Below are 23,108 nucleotides of genomic sequence, written 5' to 3' on the forward strand. Positions count from 1 at the left end.
ATACCTTAATTGAGAAGCAATTTCTTGTCACCTATTCAAATTTTGCGTTAAAAATGATTTTTGTACGGCTAACGACGTTTTGATTTCAGTGTTCGGAAACAGGAAACTCTTGTTCGGCTTCAGGCAACAAGTGTTCGATAATAGGCAAAATTGGTTGATTTAAATTTAATCTCATTTATTTTTTTACTGATAGTTTTTATGAGAAAAATTACTTTAATCCATAAAAATATTTGAGATTTTCTTTCAGCATAAATTCATATTACAGTTCTAAACCCGATCAAAGTATTTTTTACAACTTCTTTTTTCTTAAAAGTCCGTAAACTGTTCGGTAACCGGTGCCACGACCCTACTAGAAATTAACCTTACCAAGTCCCTAGTTCCGGATATCATCCAAACCTGCCGACTAATCAACTGAGAATATAGATGATTTCGTTCATTATAACAATCGAAAAGTGTTTTGTGCTCCTTTATGTGAAATAAAATCAAAAAGCTAAATTCAAAATCGAGTGAAATTGTTTTCAGGGTTCTATCATAATACCTTCAAATGCATTTCGAAATCACTTGAACTGAAATTAAAGCAGCTGACATACATATATGTACATATAAATCAGTCAATAATATTCATTCTCATAATTTGTTATTATTTCTATTTTTAATTTCATCTGTGTTTTCAATAAAATAAATATAAAATATGTGTGCTTTTTTTATTTGCATTGTGTTAATGGACATGACAGCTGCAGATTTTCGCTTTTTTGCGATAACTAGTTTCCATATATCGGCTGAGGAAAAATCTGTTGTCTGAAAGTTTTTCGAAGAACGTTGTTTTACTCGAAATGTTATAGAGAAGACATTGGTGTGTTTCATTTTAAATGCTAGTTCTTTTCTTCAAATATAAAGTAGAACTTACGAATCAAGTTTATTATATAAACAAAGTTAAGGTTTATTTAACCAGTTTCCTCTTGTCCAATTTAATCACCCCAACTTAATCTATTCCGATTCGAATCACTTGAAAATCGAAATGTAAAACATTCGAAAAAAATTGAATAGATTTAGATACAAATGATTTTCAGAATTCCAAGTTGTATAAGGGTGATTATAGAAAAGTTTGGTAACTTTTGAGGATGTTTTGTTTACGATTGTTATTAAATAAAACTTCTACAAAATCAGGTGATGATAGCTATTCTAATTAATATTTTGTTTCCAATCGGGTCAGTCACTTTTTTGAGTACATTGTAAGATATTAAAAATTTTAGACCAGGTAACATAGTATTGATACATGTTATACACAGTTTTGAAAGTATTATAATGAAATTTAATACAAATTAGTAAAAATCTCTTAGGATTTAATAATTATCACTTAAAATCACTTAGTAACAATTAAAAATAATTATAAATATGTATGTAATACTGGGAGATAGTCTTCTCAATTTTCAAAACAGACTTGACATTTAACGTAACGTTATTGACTTTTTTCAATAAAATAAAACAGGGGGTATCTCCCCGTTTAGGTTGTAGGATAATAACAATCAATTGCCTTCCTTTATATTGATCTGTAAGTTCACACATTGAAGAAGACCAGCTACATATATAGAACTTAATAATAATACTTCATGTAATTAATACTTCATTCAATATCTGTTACGTGTTCCAAACTTTCTTAAATGCTTCCCATTTACTACTCTGCGCCATTAACTTCCTTTCACATTAAGAGACACTGGTCAGGTCAAGTTAAAGATTTGACTCTACGAGTGTTCTTAAATGTCCTTTATATCACTCTTATCATTTATCACAAAAAACGAGAACAGAGTATATTTGTTATTATAAACCTATTGAAACGAACACCTTCGAAGATAAGCGAAATGTACTTATTACGTAGTTACTTTTTATTTATTTACAATAAAAATAATTTTTTTTACTGGTCGTAATTTTATTTATTTAATCTTTAACAGTGGTTTTATGATAGTAGTGCGGAGCAAGTTCTGTTAGCCAGTCACTTTGAATAACAGTTAAGTCCTTCATAAAAAGCTTTGTTGTCTGCATTAGTTCACAATAAACTACAAACGGTGGAGGTTTCAATGTGTACAGTGTAGAGAGTGGGTGTATAGTTAGTTCAGTATTACCACGTATTGTTTTATAAACCCCTGAGTGGTGCAAAAAGGCTGCATTTGGAAAGAAACCTGCCGTAATGCATTTGCATATAAGTTCTACGTTTCCATTGCACGAGAACATAGGAATGCCAAGTTTTGACTGTATTAGTTTCTCTAGTTGCGCGCGTAGCTCATGGGCTCTTTTAAGACTACGGTAGAGAAGAAAATACCGACCGCAGAATTCTTTCGTTCTGCCATTTTCAACAAAACCCGTGTAGACGTTGAGTAAAGTAATCAGGTCCCCTTCAGCAGCTTCAAAGTTTCGTTTGGCAATTTTTTGTTTAATCTGTCCTTGACCTGTAGCTGGCTTTGAAAATACTGAATGTACTTGGAGCATGGCTATGATTGTTAAAATTTCTTCACTACACTTAAGCTGTCCTGCAACATATAACATTTTGGCCATCATTGCTGATAAAGGCATTTCTGCGAGTAGATATCCAACAGGTTTAGTAAGGTCACCGTTTTCATCGAGAGCATCTTCAAAAAACAAAATGAATAAAAATTAACTAGAAATTTAAAAGCTATCTGTACATTTAAATTCATTTAAGGCAAGAAAAAATAATAATATTTAGTCTTAGTTAGAAGGAAATTAAATTCGACGAAGATATATTTACCAAGTGCATACAGGGTTTCTAGTGCTGCTAGTAGATTTTTTGCTGGTGGTGGTGAAGGAAAATGGAAGCGCAGAACATTATCAATTCCAAGGGCTTTGAGATGGAGTACTGTTGAAGAGAGATCAGTACGACGCATTTCGGGTGGAGTTTGTTCGGGCAAGTTTTCGTAGTCTTCTTCAGTATATAGCCGATAGACTTTACCAGCACGAATTCGGCCCGCACGTCCGGCTCGTTGCTGAGCAGCTGCTCTACTAACCGGCACTATTACTAAGCTATCTGTATAGCTGTCCGGATTAAACCACTTTAATTTAACGAATCCACAGTCGATCACTAACAATTTAAAGCAATGAAAATACAAAACTGTTAACAAGTCATTTTTTAAGTTTACCATAGACTATTCCAGGAATCGTTATTGAAGTTTCAGCGATATTTGTGGCAATGACAACCTTACGCGTAAGCTTAGGTGGACTGAAAAATACCTTTAGTTGATCATTATTTGGAAGTGTGCCGTACATTGGAAGGATTTGTATGTTGTCTAGATTTTCAGCAATCCTAAATTCATGAAGTAAATCGATAGCTTGGAGAACTTCTTCCTGCCCTGTTAAGAATGCTAACACATCTCCAGGTGGTTCTTTTTTGTGTATTTTCCAAATTGTATTTACTGTTTCCTTAACATAATCCGAACAAGGCTTTTGTAAATAAAAGCTTTTCACAGGGTGCATTCGTCCTTCTACTGAAAGAATAACACTTGTTTCTTTAGGCGATTGTTTGGATTTTATATTAAAAAACTCTTTGAAAAACTCGGCATCAATAGTTGCTGAAGATATAACTATTTTAAGTGATTCGCGTTTTTTCATTATCTTCTTTAATAATCCTAATGCCGTGTCCGTGAGAGTATTACGCTCGTGAGCCTCATCAATTATAATCACTGAATATTGTGTTAACAAAGGGTCGGCAAGCATTTCGCGCAAAAGAACTCCTTCTGTCATGAACTAAAGTAATGACATAATGGTGTAAATGATATTATTCCTTTGATGTCTTCACATATTTTGTTACCTTTATTGCTGTATTTTTCGATTGTTTGTCTATAAATCGAATTGCTAGACCCACACTATCGCCGACAAGCTCACCACGTTCGGCTGCCACCCGATCTGCAAGCGTTACCGCAGAAACCCTTCGGGGCTCAGTGATCCCAATGAGCCCTTTTGTGTGCCATCCGAATTCATAGATGTACTAAAATAAAATGTTCAAGCGCTTATATTATAAAAAGATCAATCAATTCAAATATAAAGGTTATAAAAAATAAATGTATATTATTAAAAAATGTTATAACAAAATATTGAAAGTTGTAAATCCCACCTACAAAAAAAATCCTACGTAAAAAGAAGTCGGGCTATACTTAGGCTAGAACATTAATCTTTAAATGCGACTAACATTATATGCGCCATTGTGCGTTGGTGTTTTTTTCATATAATCTCCAATTTTAATGATTGCTTCCTTTGGTTTGTATCGTTAAACATTGAAACAATTTTTCGAATGGTCTAAGGTGTAATTTGAATGAATAAATATATTTGTTCCATCCACACGGGAGCTATAAACGTCTTAACATGCAATTGCAACTGCAATCATTTATTTATCTAAAGCGAGGTTATCGTCGTTTCGATTTTAAAGCCAAGTTCACTTTTAAAATTCTCGTTTAGATCAAGTTAGGGAATTACAAGCCCCTTTGACATCCCTTATTCTTCATTATATGAAACTTCTTCTTCAAAAATAATATTCAACGATATTTATGTGTAAATAATATATTTTCTTGATAGAATGTTTGATTAAAAGTATTTTTTTAGTGTAATACATACATAGACTATTTAATATTCTTTCTAATGGACTGATTGTATTCAGGATTACTTTTTTACATTTATTTTACATTTTTTTGTGTCTTGGTAATCGCCACGTTAAATGTCAATATAATAATTTTAATACAGAACTAAAAACGTGTAATTATGATCAAATATACATTTATTTTAGGAACAATATATTTTTAAATTGCTGAATCAATAGTCAAACAGAAACTTCTCAACATATCTCCGGTAACAAACATTTACATATATTTTTATAGAATATTTGTTTAGTTAATTAAACAGAATTTGTGATATTTATACAGTAACTTAAAATTAATTGCAGTGATAAGCTTTTTTAAAATATGTAGTTGTTTATGATTAATATATAACTAATATAGTTTGGTCGTGAAACTTATATTATTTTGGGTGTTAAATTGTTTAAGTTTGAAGTATTAAAGTATAGGAAGGTATTATAAAGAAAGATTGAAACACATTGAGCACGGATTAGCTGAACTCTTTAAATAGAAAAATGAAGATATTTTCTCACTGGCTTAAAGAAAATCTTCAAAATTCTCTACTTTATTTATTACAAAATAATATTTGCCACTAGTAGACGGATAATGCTTTCGATTTGCCTTTGCGAAATTAACAACATGAGGCGTTCAGAAGGCTATAATTTCATCTTTTTGCGAAAATATTCTTTTAAAATTAAAGCCCAAAATATAAAATATAACCATAAATATGTTCTTGATTGATTCGTTTTTTTGTTAGAATTGCATATTGAAACCGGGGTTTTGTTCGTAACTGACTCATATTCTGAAGATTCTCTCGCGTCATTCAATTTTGAATTCCTACTAATTTTTTTTAAAGACTAATCGATGGTGGTCTGGCAAATTTCAAAAACCTTCATCTATAAGGACCTCCATAACATTCGTTCTTATTAACTATTTTTTACATATTCCCTGCTATTAAACAAAATTTGAATTAAGTTGTGGAGATTTTCGCATTACACAAGGTTAAGTATACTTTTTTAAATAAATATAAGTCGAAAGAAATGATTAACATTGCTACTTTTGAGACAAGGTCTTAAAAATATATGTAATTAATTGAGAGCGAACATTATTTCAGTTAGATCGCTGTTCGTATTTGTATTGTATGTATCTGTATATTAGCGACACAGTTTGGTTTTTAGTTATATTGTTTTATTTTTTATATCAATAGAGTAAAAAGTATCAGTTTTATAGTTTTTTAACAATACAAAAAATAAACCACAACAATGGTATTTATAAATAATTAAAGTTTATATATTTATGTTCGATTTTCTTGAAAATGTATACACAAAAAGCAGAAAAAGAATTTTTTGTTTAATATAAGTAAAATCACAAAGACGTATTGTTACCAGTCAGTGAGCTAAATATAAATGTGTGCGCCTCTAAGACATGCATCTCAGTGGCGCAAATTGCCACCAGTAAAATAATATAACCACTATATTGGACCATTTTTAGGAAATCCCAAAGTTTATCACAAAATATGCTCAATAGCACGCAATGCAGCATTGAGTGTACATTAACCACCCGCCATATCCATGCAACCGAGAAGAACCAATTTGATTTAAAGGTTAAATTCTGACGATTGAATTGAATCGGTAGAACATCATTTCGCTCTAACATATCTTGATAAACGAAAATGTAACGATTCCAAGCAGTAGAGCTAAGAAGCAACTGTCCAGCGAAGCAGAAAACTTTGCGGGCTACTTTTTTCGTCGTTGTTTTAACTTTGTAAATCACTCCTGTTTCTGCACTTTTCGATTCACTCAGCGGAAGAATCGCCTGTAATTGAGAGTATCCTCTTCGAGGTGGATTATTCTTTAAGAAGAAACAAATTCCTATCAACAATGCTATGCACCCAAGACCGTCACAAAGGCCATCGATGTAGTATCCAGAAGTACCGACTTCAGATCGTTCGCCACGAATATTTTTTTTTACACGTGCCACATGACCATCTAAGTCATCCAAAAAAGTCCGGAACTGGAAAAGAACAACTCCCATTCTCCTGTAACCTAGACTGTCTGAAGAAACCAGTTTTCCAGCTAGGCATGCAACAAAAACGTGAAAAAACGAAATCATATTCGCTGTTATAAACGACGACCGGGAGAATCCTATAATGTCATCGAATATCGTTGCAAGCGGTGCAAATATATAATGGTTTGTGTGGTCTAGTAAAATCGCTTTTACGGTCACATGACAAAGTGGATTTATTTCGCAGCTTAGCCATGTACTGGCTTCGTAAGTTCCTGGGGCAGCTTGGTATTTAGCATTAGTTGACTTTGATAGAACGTCAGATGATGTTACTGGCGATACCGTTTGGTCCCTTTGTAGAGGGAGGGTCGATGGTTTTCCGGCATTTTTGTGAGGATATCCAACTTCTACTGCATCAATTTGGGGTGAATAAGATACAGAAACATTGAAGTGATAATTTCGTTCTATGGGGTAGTTCTGTATTCTTAAATACAGCTGTACGTCCATAAATATGTAGAAGATAATCAATAAAAAGAGTAAGGTTAAGAGTATTTTGCTAATCTGTGAGCTTGGACCCAACATTTTCAAAGATTGTCTTCAAGTTTGTAATTTTTAGAATATACCTCGACTGTACTTCGTACTTTAAGCTTTTTGATTTTGTTATTTTTATTTAAATTCCGATTTGCGGTTTTAGTGAAAATAAACTCGATATTGCTCTTTGTATTGGTGCTTTGTTGACTTTCTGCTGTTGATATTTTCTTGATTAAATTTGTCCTAAACAAATAAGATTTGGGCTGTGTTTGTGGTTAAGCCATTAAACTTTTAATAATATGTTGTTAACAAGTTCCTTTTGGTTCCAGGTTTAATATCTGAAACGAACAAAAGATATTCACTTAGGTTATTTATAACTAAATACATTGATCATATTTTTTTATATAAGTTTAATTGCCTCACAACTCTCAAAATACGTTTAGGACAATTTTAACAAAACATTAGACGTAGTCTACTTAAGTTATCTATCAACAATATCTAAAGGTCTGGTGGTTAGTTTACTAACCACCTATCGCGGGTATTTAAAATATAACGGCAAAATTCTAATTTATATATATACTTTGGTATGTTTTTGTTGTACGTTGCGGAATCTCTGCAAATGAAACGCGGCAGATAAGCTATACGATTTTTTTACAAAACACGTTCAGTGTCAATTTTGTCAATGTTAAGTTTTGAAAATCTGTAAAAAAGGTAAGAGTGCTTCCGGTGTTATGATTTTAGTGTTTTTTTTATAATTTAATGTTTATTTGATTGATTCATAATAATATGGTGTAATAATAATAATAATATGGTGGTTTGTTAACTGACCACTGTAACTTTAGTAGGTTTCATTTCAATAATGTCTTCAACGGATGTTACATTTGCATACAGAATGCCACGTGTTCTTCTTAATGAAGGTGATATGGCTGATTTCGTTCTAGAAGATATTCCATCAGATGATGAAAGTGTTTGTAGTTTAGACCTAGACGACGAGTGCAATGACGGGCCTCCAGCTATGCTGGTGCTTGGTAACATGCCTATCAATCTTCAACGAGTGTTTGCCTAATAGAACCAATGCTAGTGTTGGTAACTCTATTAAGTAAGGCCAATGTTAGACATTCTAAAACGAAATTTTGATTAAAACTTTTACTCCTCAAAAAACATTGCTATTGATGGAAGTATGATCAAACTCTAAAGCAGTAAATGCCAAAAAAGCCAATCAAGCGAGGATATGAAGTGTGCGGATTTTGGATATTGTTTGATTTTGAAATATACACCGGGAAAATAGGAAACAAAGTTCAGACTGATCTCTGCGGCAAGGTGGTTCGGAAATTGGCGAACATTTAGAATCGAAGAATAATAGAGTATTCTTTGATAATTATTTTAAAAGCTACGCCCTACAGGAAGACTTACTGAAAGACAATATATTAGCGTGTGGAACTGTGCATTCAAATCGTAAATATCTGCCGAAGCTGAAAGAAGACAAAAATTTGACACGAGGCCAGTTCGATTATAGGGTAAGTGATACGAATGTCGCAGCTATAAAATAGGGAGATAAAAGATCGATTTTAGTTCTAACCAACAATTTCGACTCTACAAAAACAGGTGTTGTTTATCGTAGAGAATGGTGTCATGTCCCGACGCCGTGATACAATATAATAATTGCATGAACTCAAAAACTCAAATGGGGTGGCGCAACAGTCCGTTGTGAACCAGGGCCTAGTGACTTACAACTCTCAACCATTCCTGTGTGCGAGTACTGTTGTCAGGAATGGAAGGGACCTACAATTTTAGGCCGAATCCGAACGGCTAGTTTGAGAGAGCACTCTTTCATGACAAGAATTACTCTTGAAGGATTTGTCAATTCCTCGCAAGAGGCAGTACCCGCGAAAATTATTTTTTTTTTAAATTAAGGTGGCACAGGCAGGGATTGAACCCAAGACCCCTTGCATGACAGTCCAACGCACTAACCATCATGCCACGGGTACTACTAATTGCATGAACTATGTGGATAAATTTGACCAACTAAACAGTACATATGTCATCGAAAGGAAGTCCCACAAATGGTCTTTAGTCTTTATAAATCCGTGGCTGAAAGAGTTAAAAGTCTATCAGTGTGTTTATGATAAAATAGGAAAGAGTAGACCTTATTGAAATCCATTCAATTGTGATGTATTGATGTATTTCTTTATTTAAGATATTATCTAAGATCTATTAAAGGTATTCTAAGTATTAATTTGTATAACCAGTGGAGTGATGGTTAATGCGTTGGACTGTCCTGCCAGTGGCCTTGGATTCAATCCCTGCATGTGATATCTAGTTTTTTTCACGGCTACTGCCCCTTGCGAGGAATTGACAAATCCTGCAAGAATCATTCTTGTCATGGAAAATGCTTTATCAAATTAGCCATTGGCATTCGGCTTAAAACTGTAGGTCCCTTTATCCCTGACAACAATTTTCGCACACAGGAATGGTTGAAAGTTGTAGGTCATTAGTCCCTAGTTCTCATTGGACTGTTCCGAAAACTAATTTATATATTTAAGTATAAATGTGCATCTTTAAAGATGCTATTTTCACTTACTACATGTACAATAGGGGATCTATAAACCTGATAAAGTGTCAAAACAAGCATTTTATACTAGTGATATTGGGAACTTTCTGACTTCGTTTAAGAAGAAAAATACTCTTGGTCAAATTTTAAATGAAGTTCCTAAAACAAAATTTTTGTTGACGAGTTTTATATGGAGCCGTATCGAAATTCTAACATGACCACTTTAAGAAACACTCTAAAGTACATACATGATGTTTAAAGTACTTTTTTGTTTTTGTTTCAGGAATTTGTATCACAATATGATGTTTTATTACTTCGCGAAAAAATGAGTGGTCACATTATTGAACAAATAGATAACAAGTCATAGAAGTTTTTATCAGACCTTTACATGAGATAACAAGCATTTATTTATAAATCATTAAGAAAACAAAAATATTCAATAAATAAATTCAAAAAAAGTATAAACCCTAATAATTATCGTACAAATGCAAAGGTGAAATCAAAGGATAGAGATCGTAGACAAATAATTTTGTATTTACTAAATAAGAAACTAAACATATTTTTATTACAAATATCTACATATATTACCTGCGGTAGTTGTGTACTTTTCCCACTTCCGGTTTCTCCAACAAGTATCAACGCTTGATAGTTTTCCAAACAGTATAGAATGTGATCACGATATTTTCTTATTGGAAGACGCTCGCGTTGTGCATCGATAGAAAGCGAATGGTTTGCGCTAAAAACAAACGTAGTCACCTGATCATCAGTTGCTTGGGCGTCTTTTTCAGACGCAAAATAATTGTCATCTGAAAATAAAGGACACAACAAATGAGTATTTTACATTGTACTATGTAATGATCAGACAAATTTCAAAAAACATAATATTGAAACGCTAAAACGCTGCGTGTAACTCTTTACGATATCAGAAGATTATTATTTTGCAATAGAAGAATAACTGAAGTACATTAATGCCACAAAACAATTGCTGAAGATAAGAACCCTATTCTTGTAATATCGATCATATCGTATATATGGTGATAAAAAGCAGTTACGCCAAACCAATTAAAAACATTGATATGTCCAAAGAAGTACAAGTTAAACGACCATTTCATTGAGTAAATAATTTAAAAGGTTTTCGAGCTCTACGTATTTCAAAAATTTTGATTTAATTGACATCTTTAATTTTAAAAGAACTTAAAACTCAAGATCCCTTGAAATGCAATTTTGCTAAAAACTAGTTTTATTTATCGAATTATTATCATAATCATAAATCATTCTTTATGCATATGCGATCCTTGTAATGGGTTTTGGGTTATTTATAAGTTTCGATGATACGTTTATTGAATACAGACGTGCCTCCGATAACCAGAATCAGACAAAATCAGCTGACAGGGCAAGTCTGTTGCAATAACAGACGTTCAAAAATGTATGAGAGGAACTAAAATCTCACATGAAAGCAGGTATATAATTTTCTGAGGGTTTTGAAAAGTTTACTTTAAATTTTCTTTCTCATGTCATTTTTTTTATTACTATTTGTCATTCTAATATTATGTTAGAAGAACAAAATAAATAAACGAACAAATTGATTGATCTTCAATATTTTCCCTACTCCAACAATTCAGCTAAGTTTAAGCTTTGTTTACAGGATAGACACTACTGTACCGCACACAAATGTCCTACCTTATTCATTAAAATATTTGTTTTTATATTTTTGAACACATTACTGTGTGCTCTATAATTAGAAATAAAACCTTTACACCTAGCTTGTATACCATACTTTACAGCTGCTTCATAATGTAGCTGAATCATTTGCTTCTGCGGTGAAACTATAGGAGTGCGTTGCTACAGAGTTACAGTGAATGTGCACAAAAAAGGTCAGTCATGACGTCATTTCTATAATCATGTACTTCTCGAACCCTATTGCATTGCAAATTATTAAAGATAACATTTGTATTTAGTTAATAATGCGCCTTGTGCTTTTTTAGAAAAAAAGAAAACTTTCATAAATGGTATAGGTATTTTGGCTGACACAAAAATAATAATTGACGCGTCAAGGTAAACAAAAGAGCATTTTTCGACTCTTATTCGGGTAGAATGGAAAAGAACAAAAAAATTCACTAAATGTTATAACTTATGAGTCTATTTACTTAATTACTTACCCGGTTTCAAAAATTTTGGCTTTGGTTGCAAGGATACCATAACGCGTTGTCAGTTTTGTTTTTAATGCAGTTTCTTAGTTTGCCATATCCCTTTAGCGCTGAGCGAAATCTTTAGAATATTGTTTACTTGTTGAAGCCACTTCAGCTATACGTTTCTTCAAAAAATTGTGATTCTCTGAATTTTATTCTTGTGTATCTACACTGCCTGAGGTAATCAGAACTTCGTATTTTTATTACTTCTCGAGTCAATTATAAAATTAATATGTTACGTAAAAATTACTAGTCTTGTTCGAATGATTTAAAAAGAACTTTATTAATTAGGTATTCGTTTTATTTACGTATGTAGGCATAGGCACTATTTAATTGCAAACAGAAAAAAATCCTTTCACCGCGCAGAAAATAATTTTTAATTTTGCATTGAAGCACTGGAAAAACTGGAATCTGGAATAATTGGAAACTGGATCATGTGGAAATGGAAATTGGTAGTGGAATAATAGAGAAACATTACTTTTATATGTAGGGTCCACAAGTCGAGTTGAAATAGTACTAGGTTTTGGACCTAAATTCGTCTTCATTGAATTGAATGTATGCTGGCAGTAATTGTTTTATAAAATAAAATATTTTGTGAATGGAAAAATGTATGGTTGAAATGAAATGCATATATTAACACGAACTGTCAAATTATTTTCGCGTTCCACATACCATACACACTACAACGAATAAATTGTTCGCGCAACATAACCCCAAAATTATACCACTTTTGTTTTGTTTTTGTGTGAAAGATTATGGTTAAGGAAAATACGGAGAAAAGGATAATTTAATTCGTTGCTGTCTGCGAATAGAAATAAAACCCATGTGAAAGAAATGTCAAAATATGCGAACATCCATAGTTCGCAGTTCGTAGCTCATGTGCAAGATGCTTTAGTGCTGCTTACTATACCTATGGCGGTTTAAATCAAAAATTAAAAACATACAAACAGCAAAGATTAACTTGATTGAGACATGCATTAAAAGTTAATTGTTTGTTTCAAAACATATCCTGATTTTGATTTCAACTAATTGTGAAAAGTAAAGAAATTAATCAACAAAAAGCATTGGTTTATTGTATAATGTATCCAATTGAGATGAAAAATTGCTTTTCAGTTCAATGTTTTTCAAGTCAAACAAACATTGACTCTTTTTAAAGAAATCATTCACTTTGATAGTTCAACACTACTTTCAACTCATCTTCCGAGTTAAGTTGTGGATTGTTACAAATCTTAAGCTAAATTTATTTGGTGTCAAAATTGTTTCACAAGTGTCAAAATTATTTAATTCTATGTTGTTTATGTTCTGTTTATTCTGCTTCTCAAGCATGTGATGAGGGAAACGTTGGCATGGAGCATGGAAATTTCGTTTAGCTCATTTAGAAAATTAATTTGTTTTTTTTTTTTAATTTTCGTATTTATGTAGGTATTACTTACTTAATAACATGTTCAAAAAATACCAAAGAATTTTTAAACAGGCCTTACTCTGGATTTAAAAAATTAAACAGACCTTCAGTGGGGCTATTGCACTAACCTATAAATTTGTAATCACAAGCGTATTATAAAAAAGTGTGATTTATTTTATTAATGTCGTTCGCCAAGCATTGTTGATTATAATTTTGAAGCTGTATTTTACATATAATAAATAATACAAAAGCAGCAGTATCTAACGTCTTTGCGGTGACATTGGAAATAGAGGACAATACCATGGGTTTGAGAACATAAATATGATATATCTAATAGTTTGTTATGCATATTGCAGACCAGTTTTCGTTTAATACCATACCATTGGTATGACAAATCGTTATCTTGCAATGAATTACAATTTAATCCTCATCTTGGTGCCACAGCAATTTGGAACACTTAGTCATCTACAATACATTTTTGTTTATAATTTTGTCCGCTTTCTATATAAATTCTGTTGCACTCTAAAGGGACATCAAAGTTTTAAGATCCGAAAATTTGTAATAATAATTTTTTGCACTTACATTCTTCTTAGGGGCCACTTATAGCTATCATTGATTTTCATCAAAGAAAACAAACTTTGGAATTATTTAAAAAAAAATTCTGAATTGAAATCCACCGTAAATTGTTTACTGACAGAAAAATCTGTCATTGGAATGTGTCTTTCGGATCAAGTTCAATGATAGCTATAACAACTGGTTGAAATCCACAGAAAAACTTTTACTGACAGAAATTTATCATTGGAATTGTGTAAAATTGGAACACAAATCAGTGGAACGATTCGTTCCATTTTTGGACATAAACGAATCAGCTGCTCAGGAAAATGAATTTCCGTACATTTTTAGAGAAAATAAATGTGCAATTACACTTTTTTCCTCAAAAAAATTTGTTGGGTGATTTCCAATTGATCAGTATATAATTTTCATTTCTAATCAGAGGGAAACACCAAATATCATTAAAAAATGTTTCCGGATCGATTTCAATAATAGCTATAACTGGCGCCTAAAAGTATCAACTGTTCATGAAAGTAGAAAATAAAATTTTTAGCGAAAAATAATCGCGCTACCAAACTTTTTTTCTGAAAAAAGTTCTTTGTGTGAAACTTTTTTTTTCAAAAAAGTTCAAACATTTTTCAGGATTGATTTCAATTTTAACTGGCCCCTTGGAATTAATTGAAAATTGATAAAGATTTGTAGGTATTCGAAAAATGAAAAGAATAGTGAAAGAGTCACGTGAATCGAATATAAAAAAGGGCTGAATATTAAAATCGAGTCACCCAAGAGAAGTAAATATGCATATGCTTTCAAAAAAGGTAGAATAAATTATGCTGCTGTATGATCCTTTTTTTTCATTTAAAATGCTTTTTATTGAAAAAATGTATTCTGTGGCCCGTTAAAAAAATCGCTAGCATTTTTTTTATAATTTAATTTAATTCTCGGAGCACTTACCTTTGAATGTAGACTTTCATTTTGATTTTTGAAACTGCAAATAAGTATTTAAATCTACCAATCCTTTAAAAAATAAATACAAATGCATTGTAATGCTGTTCTTTTATTTTAATTTTTTGCAATTAATTAAAATGCAAATATGCTAACAAATTAAATAGCCGATGGGATACGTTTTTGTAAGAGGTGTTGCAATTCTTTGTTTTGTCTTCTTAAGAACTCACAATCCATATCGAGTTGTTCTCTTTTTTTTAGAACATCTAAATAATGATCCAAGCCATGCTCCAGAGTTTTCCACAATTTTTGGTTTTCTTCAGTCATAACTTTTTGAAAGGGTAGCCAACACTTCGCCATTGAATCTATCGCCAAACGTCCATCAACTTTTGAACATCTGATAATAGCTCTTTCAGACCTTCCTCTATATTATAATAATAGGAAAAATTAAATATTTGACTAAATACTAGACAATTAGACGTCTGTCAATATATATGTGGCTACAAGGAAAACCAACCCAAGTGGACTTATGATGATATTTATAGTTTCTTTCATTCTATCGCTTTTTTTTCAGGATCTTACCTGGCCAGTTTATAATTCTTAGATCTCAGACATTTCCATAAACTCAAAAATATAAATCTCATTTTCCTGTCAGAAATATGAGAACGTAATTTGTATGATTCGATTTCTCAAGGATTCTCTTCTGCACAATTCTAAAAAGATGAAAAGAAATGCAAATCGAATTTGATTGCCAGGTGAGATCTGCTCGGATTGTCTCAAAAAATGTACAGAAATCTTAGAAATATAAATTGGCCAGTTCATTTCTGCGTTGGTTACACATGTTCCTTATTTAATTGGTATTTTTTGTGTTGCTTAGGTTCCCATGGAAATCAATACAAATTAAAAAAAAAAGAAGATGTTTCCATTTAAACAAAAAAGAAATTGAATTCGGAACTCAAACTTAATTCAGAGCAGGAGTAATGTTTGCATTCCATACTTCATACAAAGCAACCATTCAAATTGCTCTCCTAAAAAATACTAAAAGGAACTTATGTTGCTTTTCCCTGCGCCCAAAGCCATAGGTACATTTATATCTTACAAATGTGCAGCCTCATTTTTTTTAAAATAACTTTCGGTAAATTTTCGTAGAGCCGTCAAGACAAAAGCTGATTTAATGACCAAGTAATGATTGGAGCATACATTCTGGAAAATAAAACTTTATGTCTTTCAATCGGATATGATAATAGTTTTTAAATATACACACCTCTGCTGTATTTTTCTTTCCGAGTCTGACTAATTCCTTTTTTGATGTCAAAATAGAAGTGATATTGTGATCAACATCATCACTTGAAAGAGAGCATAAGTCAGATACTGAAATCGTTGTAGAAGTTGTATCATTCAAAGCCTTTTCTAATTCCAACGCAAGAGAAATTCGTCCTCGTTGACTTTTAATTTCTTCATATTCTATTAATGTTGGAGTAATTTCACTATGTTGGGCATTTGAACAGTTAGGACACCACGAGTATGGAAGAAAATAATCGATCAAAGATGTTATGTCTCTATACTCCCCAATTTTCAAAGCCTGCAAAAAAGGAAATTCGCATTGAAAGTAGTATGAAAAGAAGAATATAGTAAAAATGATACAATGGTTTGAATTAATTCTACTTTGCTTTCCAAAAGTCCAAAACATTTATGTGACGCATACCGTTATCGTAAAAATGCAAAGCGAGAGAGTCAACAATGTTAATATGTGGGATAAAGTCATATTCAAAAGATTCACACAGTAAATTTAAGTATATAAATGAAAAATCGTGAACGAATAAGAAATTAAATTCAAAATAAAGAGTGTCCTATAGACTTCGCCACAGAAGAAAGCCACAGATTATGGTTATCAATTCAAGCCAGCTTCCATTTTCTGTTCGAGTTTTATTCCATTTGGAACCCATGGTTTTCTTCTATAGAGGTCTTTATTTCGTTTCCATTTGGTGTTGAGAACGGGACTTTTATAATTAAAAAATAACCGATGTATCGTTAAAATGAGCAACATAGAGTGGAGCGAGTCCAATCTGAATTTTGTGTTAAACATTATAGAAATATTGAAACTAAAACAAAAATGTGTAATATTGTATTTTATAGGAACTCACATTAAATATACTATCTATGCGAACAAGACATTTTTCCTCATCAGTGTATGGTTCCAGAATTTTAATCAGTTTTTCTTCAATTAAAAATCCAGCACGATCAGATATCTTCCTGACGATACTTCGCAAAAGACGTATTTCGGCAGTTTGTTGTGAAGCGGATTTCGTTTCAACTTTTGAAGAATTTTGTTTGTTTTCGTCTTATTTTCATATGTAAATGATTTTTTTTGTGGAGAAAAAGAGAAATTATATGTTTTTGTTTTTTTATACATATTTCCGGCAAAAAGAGAAACTAAAATTAATCCACTTACTATTAAGATTTTCTTCGCGGCGTGCATTATCAACTGCACAACGTAAGATTTCCTCAATATCCTGCGGGACCCAATCTACTCCTAACTGTTGAATATGCAATAACCGATCTATTTCAAAAATTCTTTTGGACAGTGAAAGTGCTTCTTGATAATTTATAGCCCAGACTTGACGATACTAAACATACAATTTTAATTAAATATTACATTTTTAATTTGAATGAAATTTAGACATTGTCATAATTTGTTATTATTTCCTATGTTTTTATTTGTTCTGTGGTTTTTAATAAAAGTCTAGTTTCTGTTTGTGTCTTAAATTTTTTTAAAGAACATTATTTTATTCGAAATATGATTAAGAAGGCATTTGGTGTATTGAAAAAAAATCATTTTAAATGCTTTTTCCGTTCCCTCAAGTACAAACTATGTAGAAGCAGAAACTTTTGACGAATCAAGTCCATTATGTACAAAAGTTAAGGTTTTTCCTTTAATTAAATCTTCTTCTGTTTTTAAATAATTCTCTCATATCGATTTCAAATCACACCAACTGAAAATAGTTGAAATCAAATCACTTGAAAACCACAAAAATCGAAATGTAGAACATGTAAATTCACATCGTCTTAAGTTCGAAGAAAAAGAAATCGATATCGATAAAAGTGCATTTCAGAATACTAATTTATATTATATTATATGTATATTTTGAAGCGATTTCAATTTAATTTCGAGTGAAAGCCAAATGTAGAACCTAGTTTATTTTCATTTTGATTTTTCAAATATTTGTGTCATTTAATAAATAGAAAGCTGGAAAACTCATATGACATAATATGTAAGTTGGTTTACGATCATATTAATAAATACAAATTGCAAACAATAGCAAGTATGCAATATGTTTAATAAAAGTATAACAACTATCTGAGAAATATACATAATAATTATAAATATAAATTGTTAAGAAAAACCTGTTTTTTATTTGTTTGGTTGAATTGAAGTGCCATTATTTCCAGATCCGATACATTTGTGTAAAGTTTTTCTACATCCGCTGACACGGTTTTAACGGAAACATGTGCCTTTTCATTAATTGAATGAATTTTAGTTTTCAGTGTTCTTATTGTTTCTTTAAACTTTGCTAGTCTTCGTTTCTGTTGATTATTTATGACAATATTCTCCTCATTTCGTTTTTTTAGCACCTGATAATTATAATCAAGTTTTTCAGAATTCATTAGAACGTTATTTTGTGTGCTTCTCAATTCAAGTTGAAGAGCTTCTGCGTCACGTTCTAGACGTATTCTAGTTTCTCGTGTAATTTCCTGCTGATCTCTGCAATTTTTTTCTAATTCATCCACGTAGACTTTCTCCTTGCTCTTCTCAATCTCAGTTCTGCGTGTTTCAAACGTTCTTAACGTATCGAAAAGCTCATCCCATTGTACACATTCCGATTTTGCCATAGCAAGACGTTCCTCTTCGATTGCATCTTGTAGAAGCTCCAAATGGTTCTTATAGGCTTTTTTTATGAGTTCAACTTGATTGTCAATTCTCTCAACCAAAACACAAATTTCAGCAGACTGTTTCTCTTGGTCAGCATAGTACTTATCGCTCACACGATTTATTTCTTGTTGACACTTCTCAATTATATTATCTTTGCTTTTCATAAGCTCTTGAATGCGTTCCTTTTGATTTTCCAGTTGATTAAACATAACTACTGGTTCCTTATAGTTGTTTATTTCAGACCATTTTTCAGATATGTAATTGAATTTAGCTATTGCTTCGACGGATTCCTTGCTTAGATCATTGAGGAGAGCTATGCAAACAAACAAAAGTTAAATAAATGAATCCGCAAACAAAACAAAAAACTATAAGCTTTTTTTAAATTAGGTATAAAGTATCGTTGACTTCGTTTTAGAAGAGTCCTAATAAATATCAAAATATTTGTCAATATTTAAACTCATACTTAATGGATTATTGTGTTGACCATATTTACGGTGGCCAGACAACTTTCACAAAAAATGGTTTGGTAGAAAACTATATCCAAGCATACCACTAAGTTGAAAGCAATATAATTTGTATTAATATAACGGTGCTTAGACTGGAATACTTTTTTGATTGGCCGTTTCAAATTTTACATTATTACCAAAAGTGCAAAATTTGGAGATAATGAACTAAGTAAACTGTCCATATAGCAAAAATTGAAGGCATACCATTTTAACAATATACTAGTTAGCAATTTACTTTATATAAAGCAATTTACTGAAGGAGTCCAACATTTAAACTTTTCGTTCTGCTAACTTTAAAATTGCTTATTGCCTTTTATTAAAAAACGAGCATCCAAACATGTTTAAAAAGTGACAGTTCGTAAAAATAAAGCAAATACTATTACACGGACCTATTAATTGCAATTCCCAACTGTTGACTGGACCGTTCCATCCACTGCTTTTATATGAATAACTGTAAAGATGTCATATGGATTTAGCAAATTGCTAAAGTTAAAGTGGCCATTCCTTGAGTTCAACTTTAGCAAATATTGTTAGGAGATAGTAAGATGTTAAAAATAGTTTAAAAGTAGGTAAATCATATTTTAAGCTTAGTAAATTGCTAAACAAGTCTTGTACTGGTAGGTAGTTAAAAGAATTCAGTGTGATACTATAGACTCTTAGAATATGGATCTTCATAAAATCAAACTTGCCTTTTTTCTGAGCTTCTTCAAAACTTCGGCGTTGAATTTCACGCATTTCACCTGCAACTTTTATATTTGTCACCAACTCATCGCCAAACTCTATGAGGTCCTTCAATTTTTCATCACTTGATTCTAATTGCCCTTCAATTCCAGTTTTTTTAATTTTACTTTGTATTCTATGCATGTACGTATATAATAAATAGAAAAATAAGTTTGTATTCACTAAGTACTAAAATATTACTTACACAGATTCATTGGCTTTCATATGATCTTTAATGAGTTCTCGAATTTTATCCCTTCTTTCATCCCATTCTGCACTAGATGCTTTTTTTTTTTTTTCTTCAGACATATTGATAGATTATATTAAAGTTTAATAAAAAAGACAGCTAAATTTGAAAATAAAATAATATTTAAACGTTATTGATCAAACTTTGTTATAACTAGGGTAGTTACATTTTTAAAGTAACCTACCCTACTGCGCATGTAACATGAATGCATAGAGGGTGACTCGCAACAAAACATTTGATTAATGATTATTTATGTCGAAAGACTGATGGAGGAATTTGCGTTACGTTTCATTGTAAGAATGCAGAACTGTACAATTTTACAGCACTACAACAACTTAATATGCTTAATATATAAGATAAGTGGAGAGAAATGGAAATCATCATGATTGTCAATTTTATTCATGACACAGGTAACATTTAGGTAATTTTAACATTTAATTAGGATTTAGATTTTTAGAAACACAAATCATTTATTTGTATTACAGAAAAAATCTTCATCAAAAACCAGCAGATGCTGGGATCTAAAGCCTAGTACATACCTCCTCGTGAAGTGAACGTTCGCCAGTGGAGAAAGTGAAGTTTTGACATTGCTCACTGGTACACACTTGTGAGTACACGTTGTGAACATGAACAAACCAAATGTCAAAGCTTCACCAACAGTTCCCGTACATTTTGCACGTGAATTGCCCGTGAACGGAAACTCTCCACTTTGTTCTCCACTCAGCTTCACGAGCAAGTTCACGGGTGAACCAAAAACTGAAATTTGTATGGGTTCACGAGATGGTTCACAAGTATGTAATGTACTAGGCTTATTAAGGTTTAAGCCTAGTACATACTTGTGAACCATCTCGTGAACCCATACAAATTTCAGTTTTTGGTTCACCCGTGAACTTGCTCGTGAAGCTGAGTGGAGAACAAAGTGGAGAGTTTTCGTTCACGGGCAATTCACGTGCAAAATGTACGGGAACTGTTGGTGAAGCTTTGACATTTGGTTTCCGCATTTTACACAAGTGTGTACCAGTGAGCAATGTCAAAAGTTCACTTTCTCCACTGGCGAACGTTCACTTCACGTGGAAGTATGTACTAGGCTTTAAAGTGAGGAGCCCGATAATTTAATTTTTAAATGCCAACACAATGGTAGATTAATACAGATTTGTTTGTATAAAAGTGAAGGGGGAATCTTGTATTTTACTTTCTGATATTTCTGACTTAGATGCGACATTTTACAATAGCAAAATCGGTAATGCAGAATATAAGGTTCTCCTGCATTTCTGTAATGTCATATGGAAAATAGTAGCTTTTTTGTTGTTGTATGAATACCTTTAATGCAAAACATAAAACTGACAAACTATTAGTGAAGATGCTTGTTGTTTTTCAATTGCGTTTATGACTATAAATTGGGGCTATTTACACCATTCCTTACCATTCCTTACTTCATATAAATAAATATAAATTGTATAAATTGTTATGCTCATAAAGAACTTTTATTATCTGGACACCCGGACCGGTATCCTTCTTGACCGAAGCACCTAAAAATGTATTTGAAAAAGGAAAACTCTAAATATTGTGTTCATGTCTGTTAATCTGGAGTTATATTTTCAAATTTGGTTAAGTTATAGCTGTCAATTTTTACTCTCATTTTTTTTAAAGCAATTAAGGATATTTATTATTACAAAGTTTGATAAAATAAAAAAATACGAAAATCGAGTTTAAAATTTTCATCTTTGTATTGAAATTATGAAGTAAAAAACTGCACGAGCTAATGTAGCGATAGCACTAGTTACCGCTCCGTTTCATCTCGCGATGACAGCACTATAGATTTTATAAACAAAGATTTCATTCTATTTCCGCTGACCGAGTAGGACTGAAAGCGTTAAGGAATAGATGACATCAACGTTTACGTCTATGTATAGTATAATACGTTCTATGTTAAAAGTATCAAGTTTGTATTCAAATTTTTAATTAGATTTTAGCTATCAATTTTCTTGTTTAGTCAAAAAATTCTACGAATTAGAAACCAATCAGATCGATACGTCATTCACTCAAAACAGGTGGGATTTAAATGGTTTTGAAGTTTACTCTTCCTCTTCTTAACTTGGGCACACAAAAATGTTTGGGTATTATTTACATGTATCTGCATTTGATTTCTGCAAAAAAATTGATTTTACATATAAAATTAATGTCTGTGGTAGAGAGAAATGCCCAAAATGCTACTACGTTATAGGAAATTCGAAAAATGCAGAAGTCAAGATTATATTCTTAAACTGGATATACACGACTGAGCCAACTGCCAAATCTGCCGGCCCACACTTCCGAACACATCCACTTTGATAGATTGAATTTTTTTATTATTTATATTTTTGACTTTTGCTGAAACCCCAAATGGATCGGCAGAGCCACCTCAATTTCATAACACACGGTCAATTTTGGAGCGATCTGGGTGAATTTGGCTCTTAGGTGTATAGATCTTTATTCTTCTGAACTTTATTTCTTTTATTTTGTTAAACATTATAATAATAGATGTTTTTAGTTTCCTTAAAAAAAGATCATTGGGCAAAGAAACACGAGACGAAGGATTTAAAATCTATGGTGTTATCATAGATGTTATTTTTACGTTAGCCGTAGCCTCAAACAAAACTACAATAGCTAACATCGCCCCTGGGTGCTGCCCCAAAAAACCCACGATGATAGGTTTTATGTACAAAGCCGAACCTACAGCAGGAATACGATGGCTAAAGGAGTGAATTCACTTTGTATGCGAATAATAATCGACTAGCAGTTCATATCTAGTATGTCAAGGATTATAAGACTATGGAAAAACACTAAAAACTAAAATACTTCTTAGTAAAAATTAATTTTCTGCAAGTTTTGATGATTACAAACCCAAATAAAACAAAAAAAAAACAATTCAAGCTTA

General features: G+C 31.8%; 2 protein-coding genes across 4 annotated transcripts; both read right to left on the reverse strand.

Moving 5' to 3' along the window:
• Window positions 1-1,906: 1,906 nt before the first annotated feature.
• On the reverse strand, window positions 1,907-12,293 carry LOC129949082 (ceramide phosphoethanolamine synthase-like). 3 transcript variants are annotated; one of them, XM_056060312.1, is made up of 6 exons: window positions 11,859-12,293; window positions 10,288-10,505; window positions 3,818-3,994; window positions 3,150-3,753; window positions 2,762-3,091; window positions 1,907-2,624 (listed from the first exon to the last, which is right to left on the reverse strand). In XM_056060312.1, the coding sequence occupies exons 1-6, from the start codon at window positions 11,896-11,898 to the stop codon at window positions 1,936-1,938; spliced, it is 2,058 nt and encodes a 685-aa protein (XP_055916287.1). In that variant the 5' UTR covers window positions 11,899-12,293; the 3' UTR covers window positions 1,907-1,935. The 3 variants fall into 3 exon arrangements, with proteins under 3 accessions (XP_055916287.1, XP_055916288.1, XP_055916289.1); XM_056060314.1 differs by lacking the exons at window positions 1,907-2,624; window positions 2,762-3,091; window positions 3,150-3,753; window positions 3,818-3,994 and adding an exon at window positions 7,204-7,486 and having other exon boundaries at window positions 11,859-12,278; XM_056060313.1 differs by lacking the exons at window positions 1,907-2,624; window positions 2,762-3,091; window positions 3,150-3,753; window positions 3,818-3,994; window positions 11,859-12,293 and adding an exon at window positions 4,548-7,486 and having other exon boundaries at window positions 10,288-10,428.
• Window positions 12,294-14,883: 2,590 nt separating this feature from the next.
• On the reverse strand, window positions 14,884-20,318 carry LOC129952703 (dynein regulatory complex protein 1 homolog). Its single transcript, XM_056065481.1, has 8 exons — window positions 20,150-20,318; window positions 19,914-20,080; window positions 18,193-19,031; window positions 17,240-17,414; window positions 16,932-17,128; window positions 16,052-16,369; window positions 15,887-15,990; window positions 14,884-15,211 (listed from the first exon to the last, which is right to left on the reverse strand). The coding sequence occupies exons 1-8, from the start codon at window positions 20,251-20,253 to the stop codon at window positions 14,947-14,949; spliced, it is 2,169 nt and encodes a 722-aa protein (XP_055921456.1). The 5' UTR covers window positions 20,254-20,318; the 3' UTR covers window positions 14,884-14,946.
• Window positions 20,319-23,108: the final 2,790 nt, after the last annotated feature.

The sequence above is a fragment of the Eupeodes corollae genome, chromosome 3, assembly GCF_945859685.1.
Source record: "Eupeodes corollae chromosome 3, idEupCoro1.1, whole genome shotgun sequence".
Classification (NCBI taxonomy): domain Eukaryota; kingdom Metazoa; phylum Arthropoda; class Insecta; order Diptera; family Syrphidae; genus Eupeodes; species Eupeodes corollae.

What these genes read in the sequence shown, in the direction of transcription:
- LOC129949082 (XM_056060312.1), bottom strand. Translation starts at nt 11,898, where the DNA reads ATGGTATCCTTGCAACCAAAGCCAAAATTTTTGAAACCGG. An exon ending in AAAGTACACAACTACCGCAG is followed by an intron (nt 3,995 to 10,287) that starts GTAATATATGTA and finishes ATTTTATTTTAG; the next exon opens with TACATCTATGAATTCGGATG. An exon ending in GATTCCTGGAATAGTCTATG is followed by an intron (nt 3,092 to 3,149) that starts GTAAACTTAAAA and finishes TTAAATTGTTAG; the next exon opens with TGATCGACTGTGGATTCGTT.
- LOC129952703 (XM_056065481.1), bottom strand. Translation starts at nt 20,253, where the DNA reads ATGTCTGAAGAAAAAAAAAAAAAAGCATCTAGTGCAGAATGGGATGAA. An exon ending in ACCAAACAAATAAAAAACAG is followed by an intron (nt 17,415 to 18,192) that starts GTTTTTCTTAAC and finishes TTGTATGTTTAG; the next exon opens with TATCGTCAAGTCTGGGCTAT. An exon ending in GCATAGATAGTATATTTAAT is followed by an intron (nt 16,370 to 16,931) that starts GTGAGTTCCTAT and finishes CCTTTTTTGCAG; the next exon opens with GCTTTGAAAATTGGGGAGTA.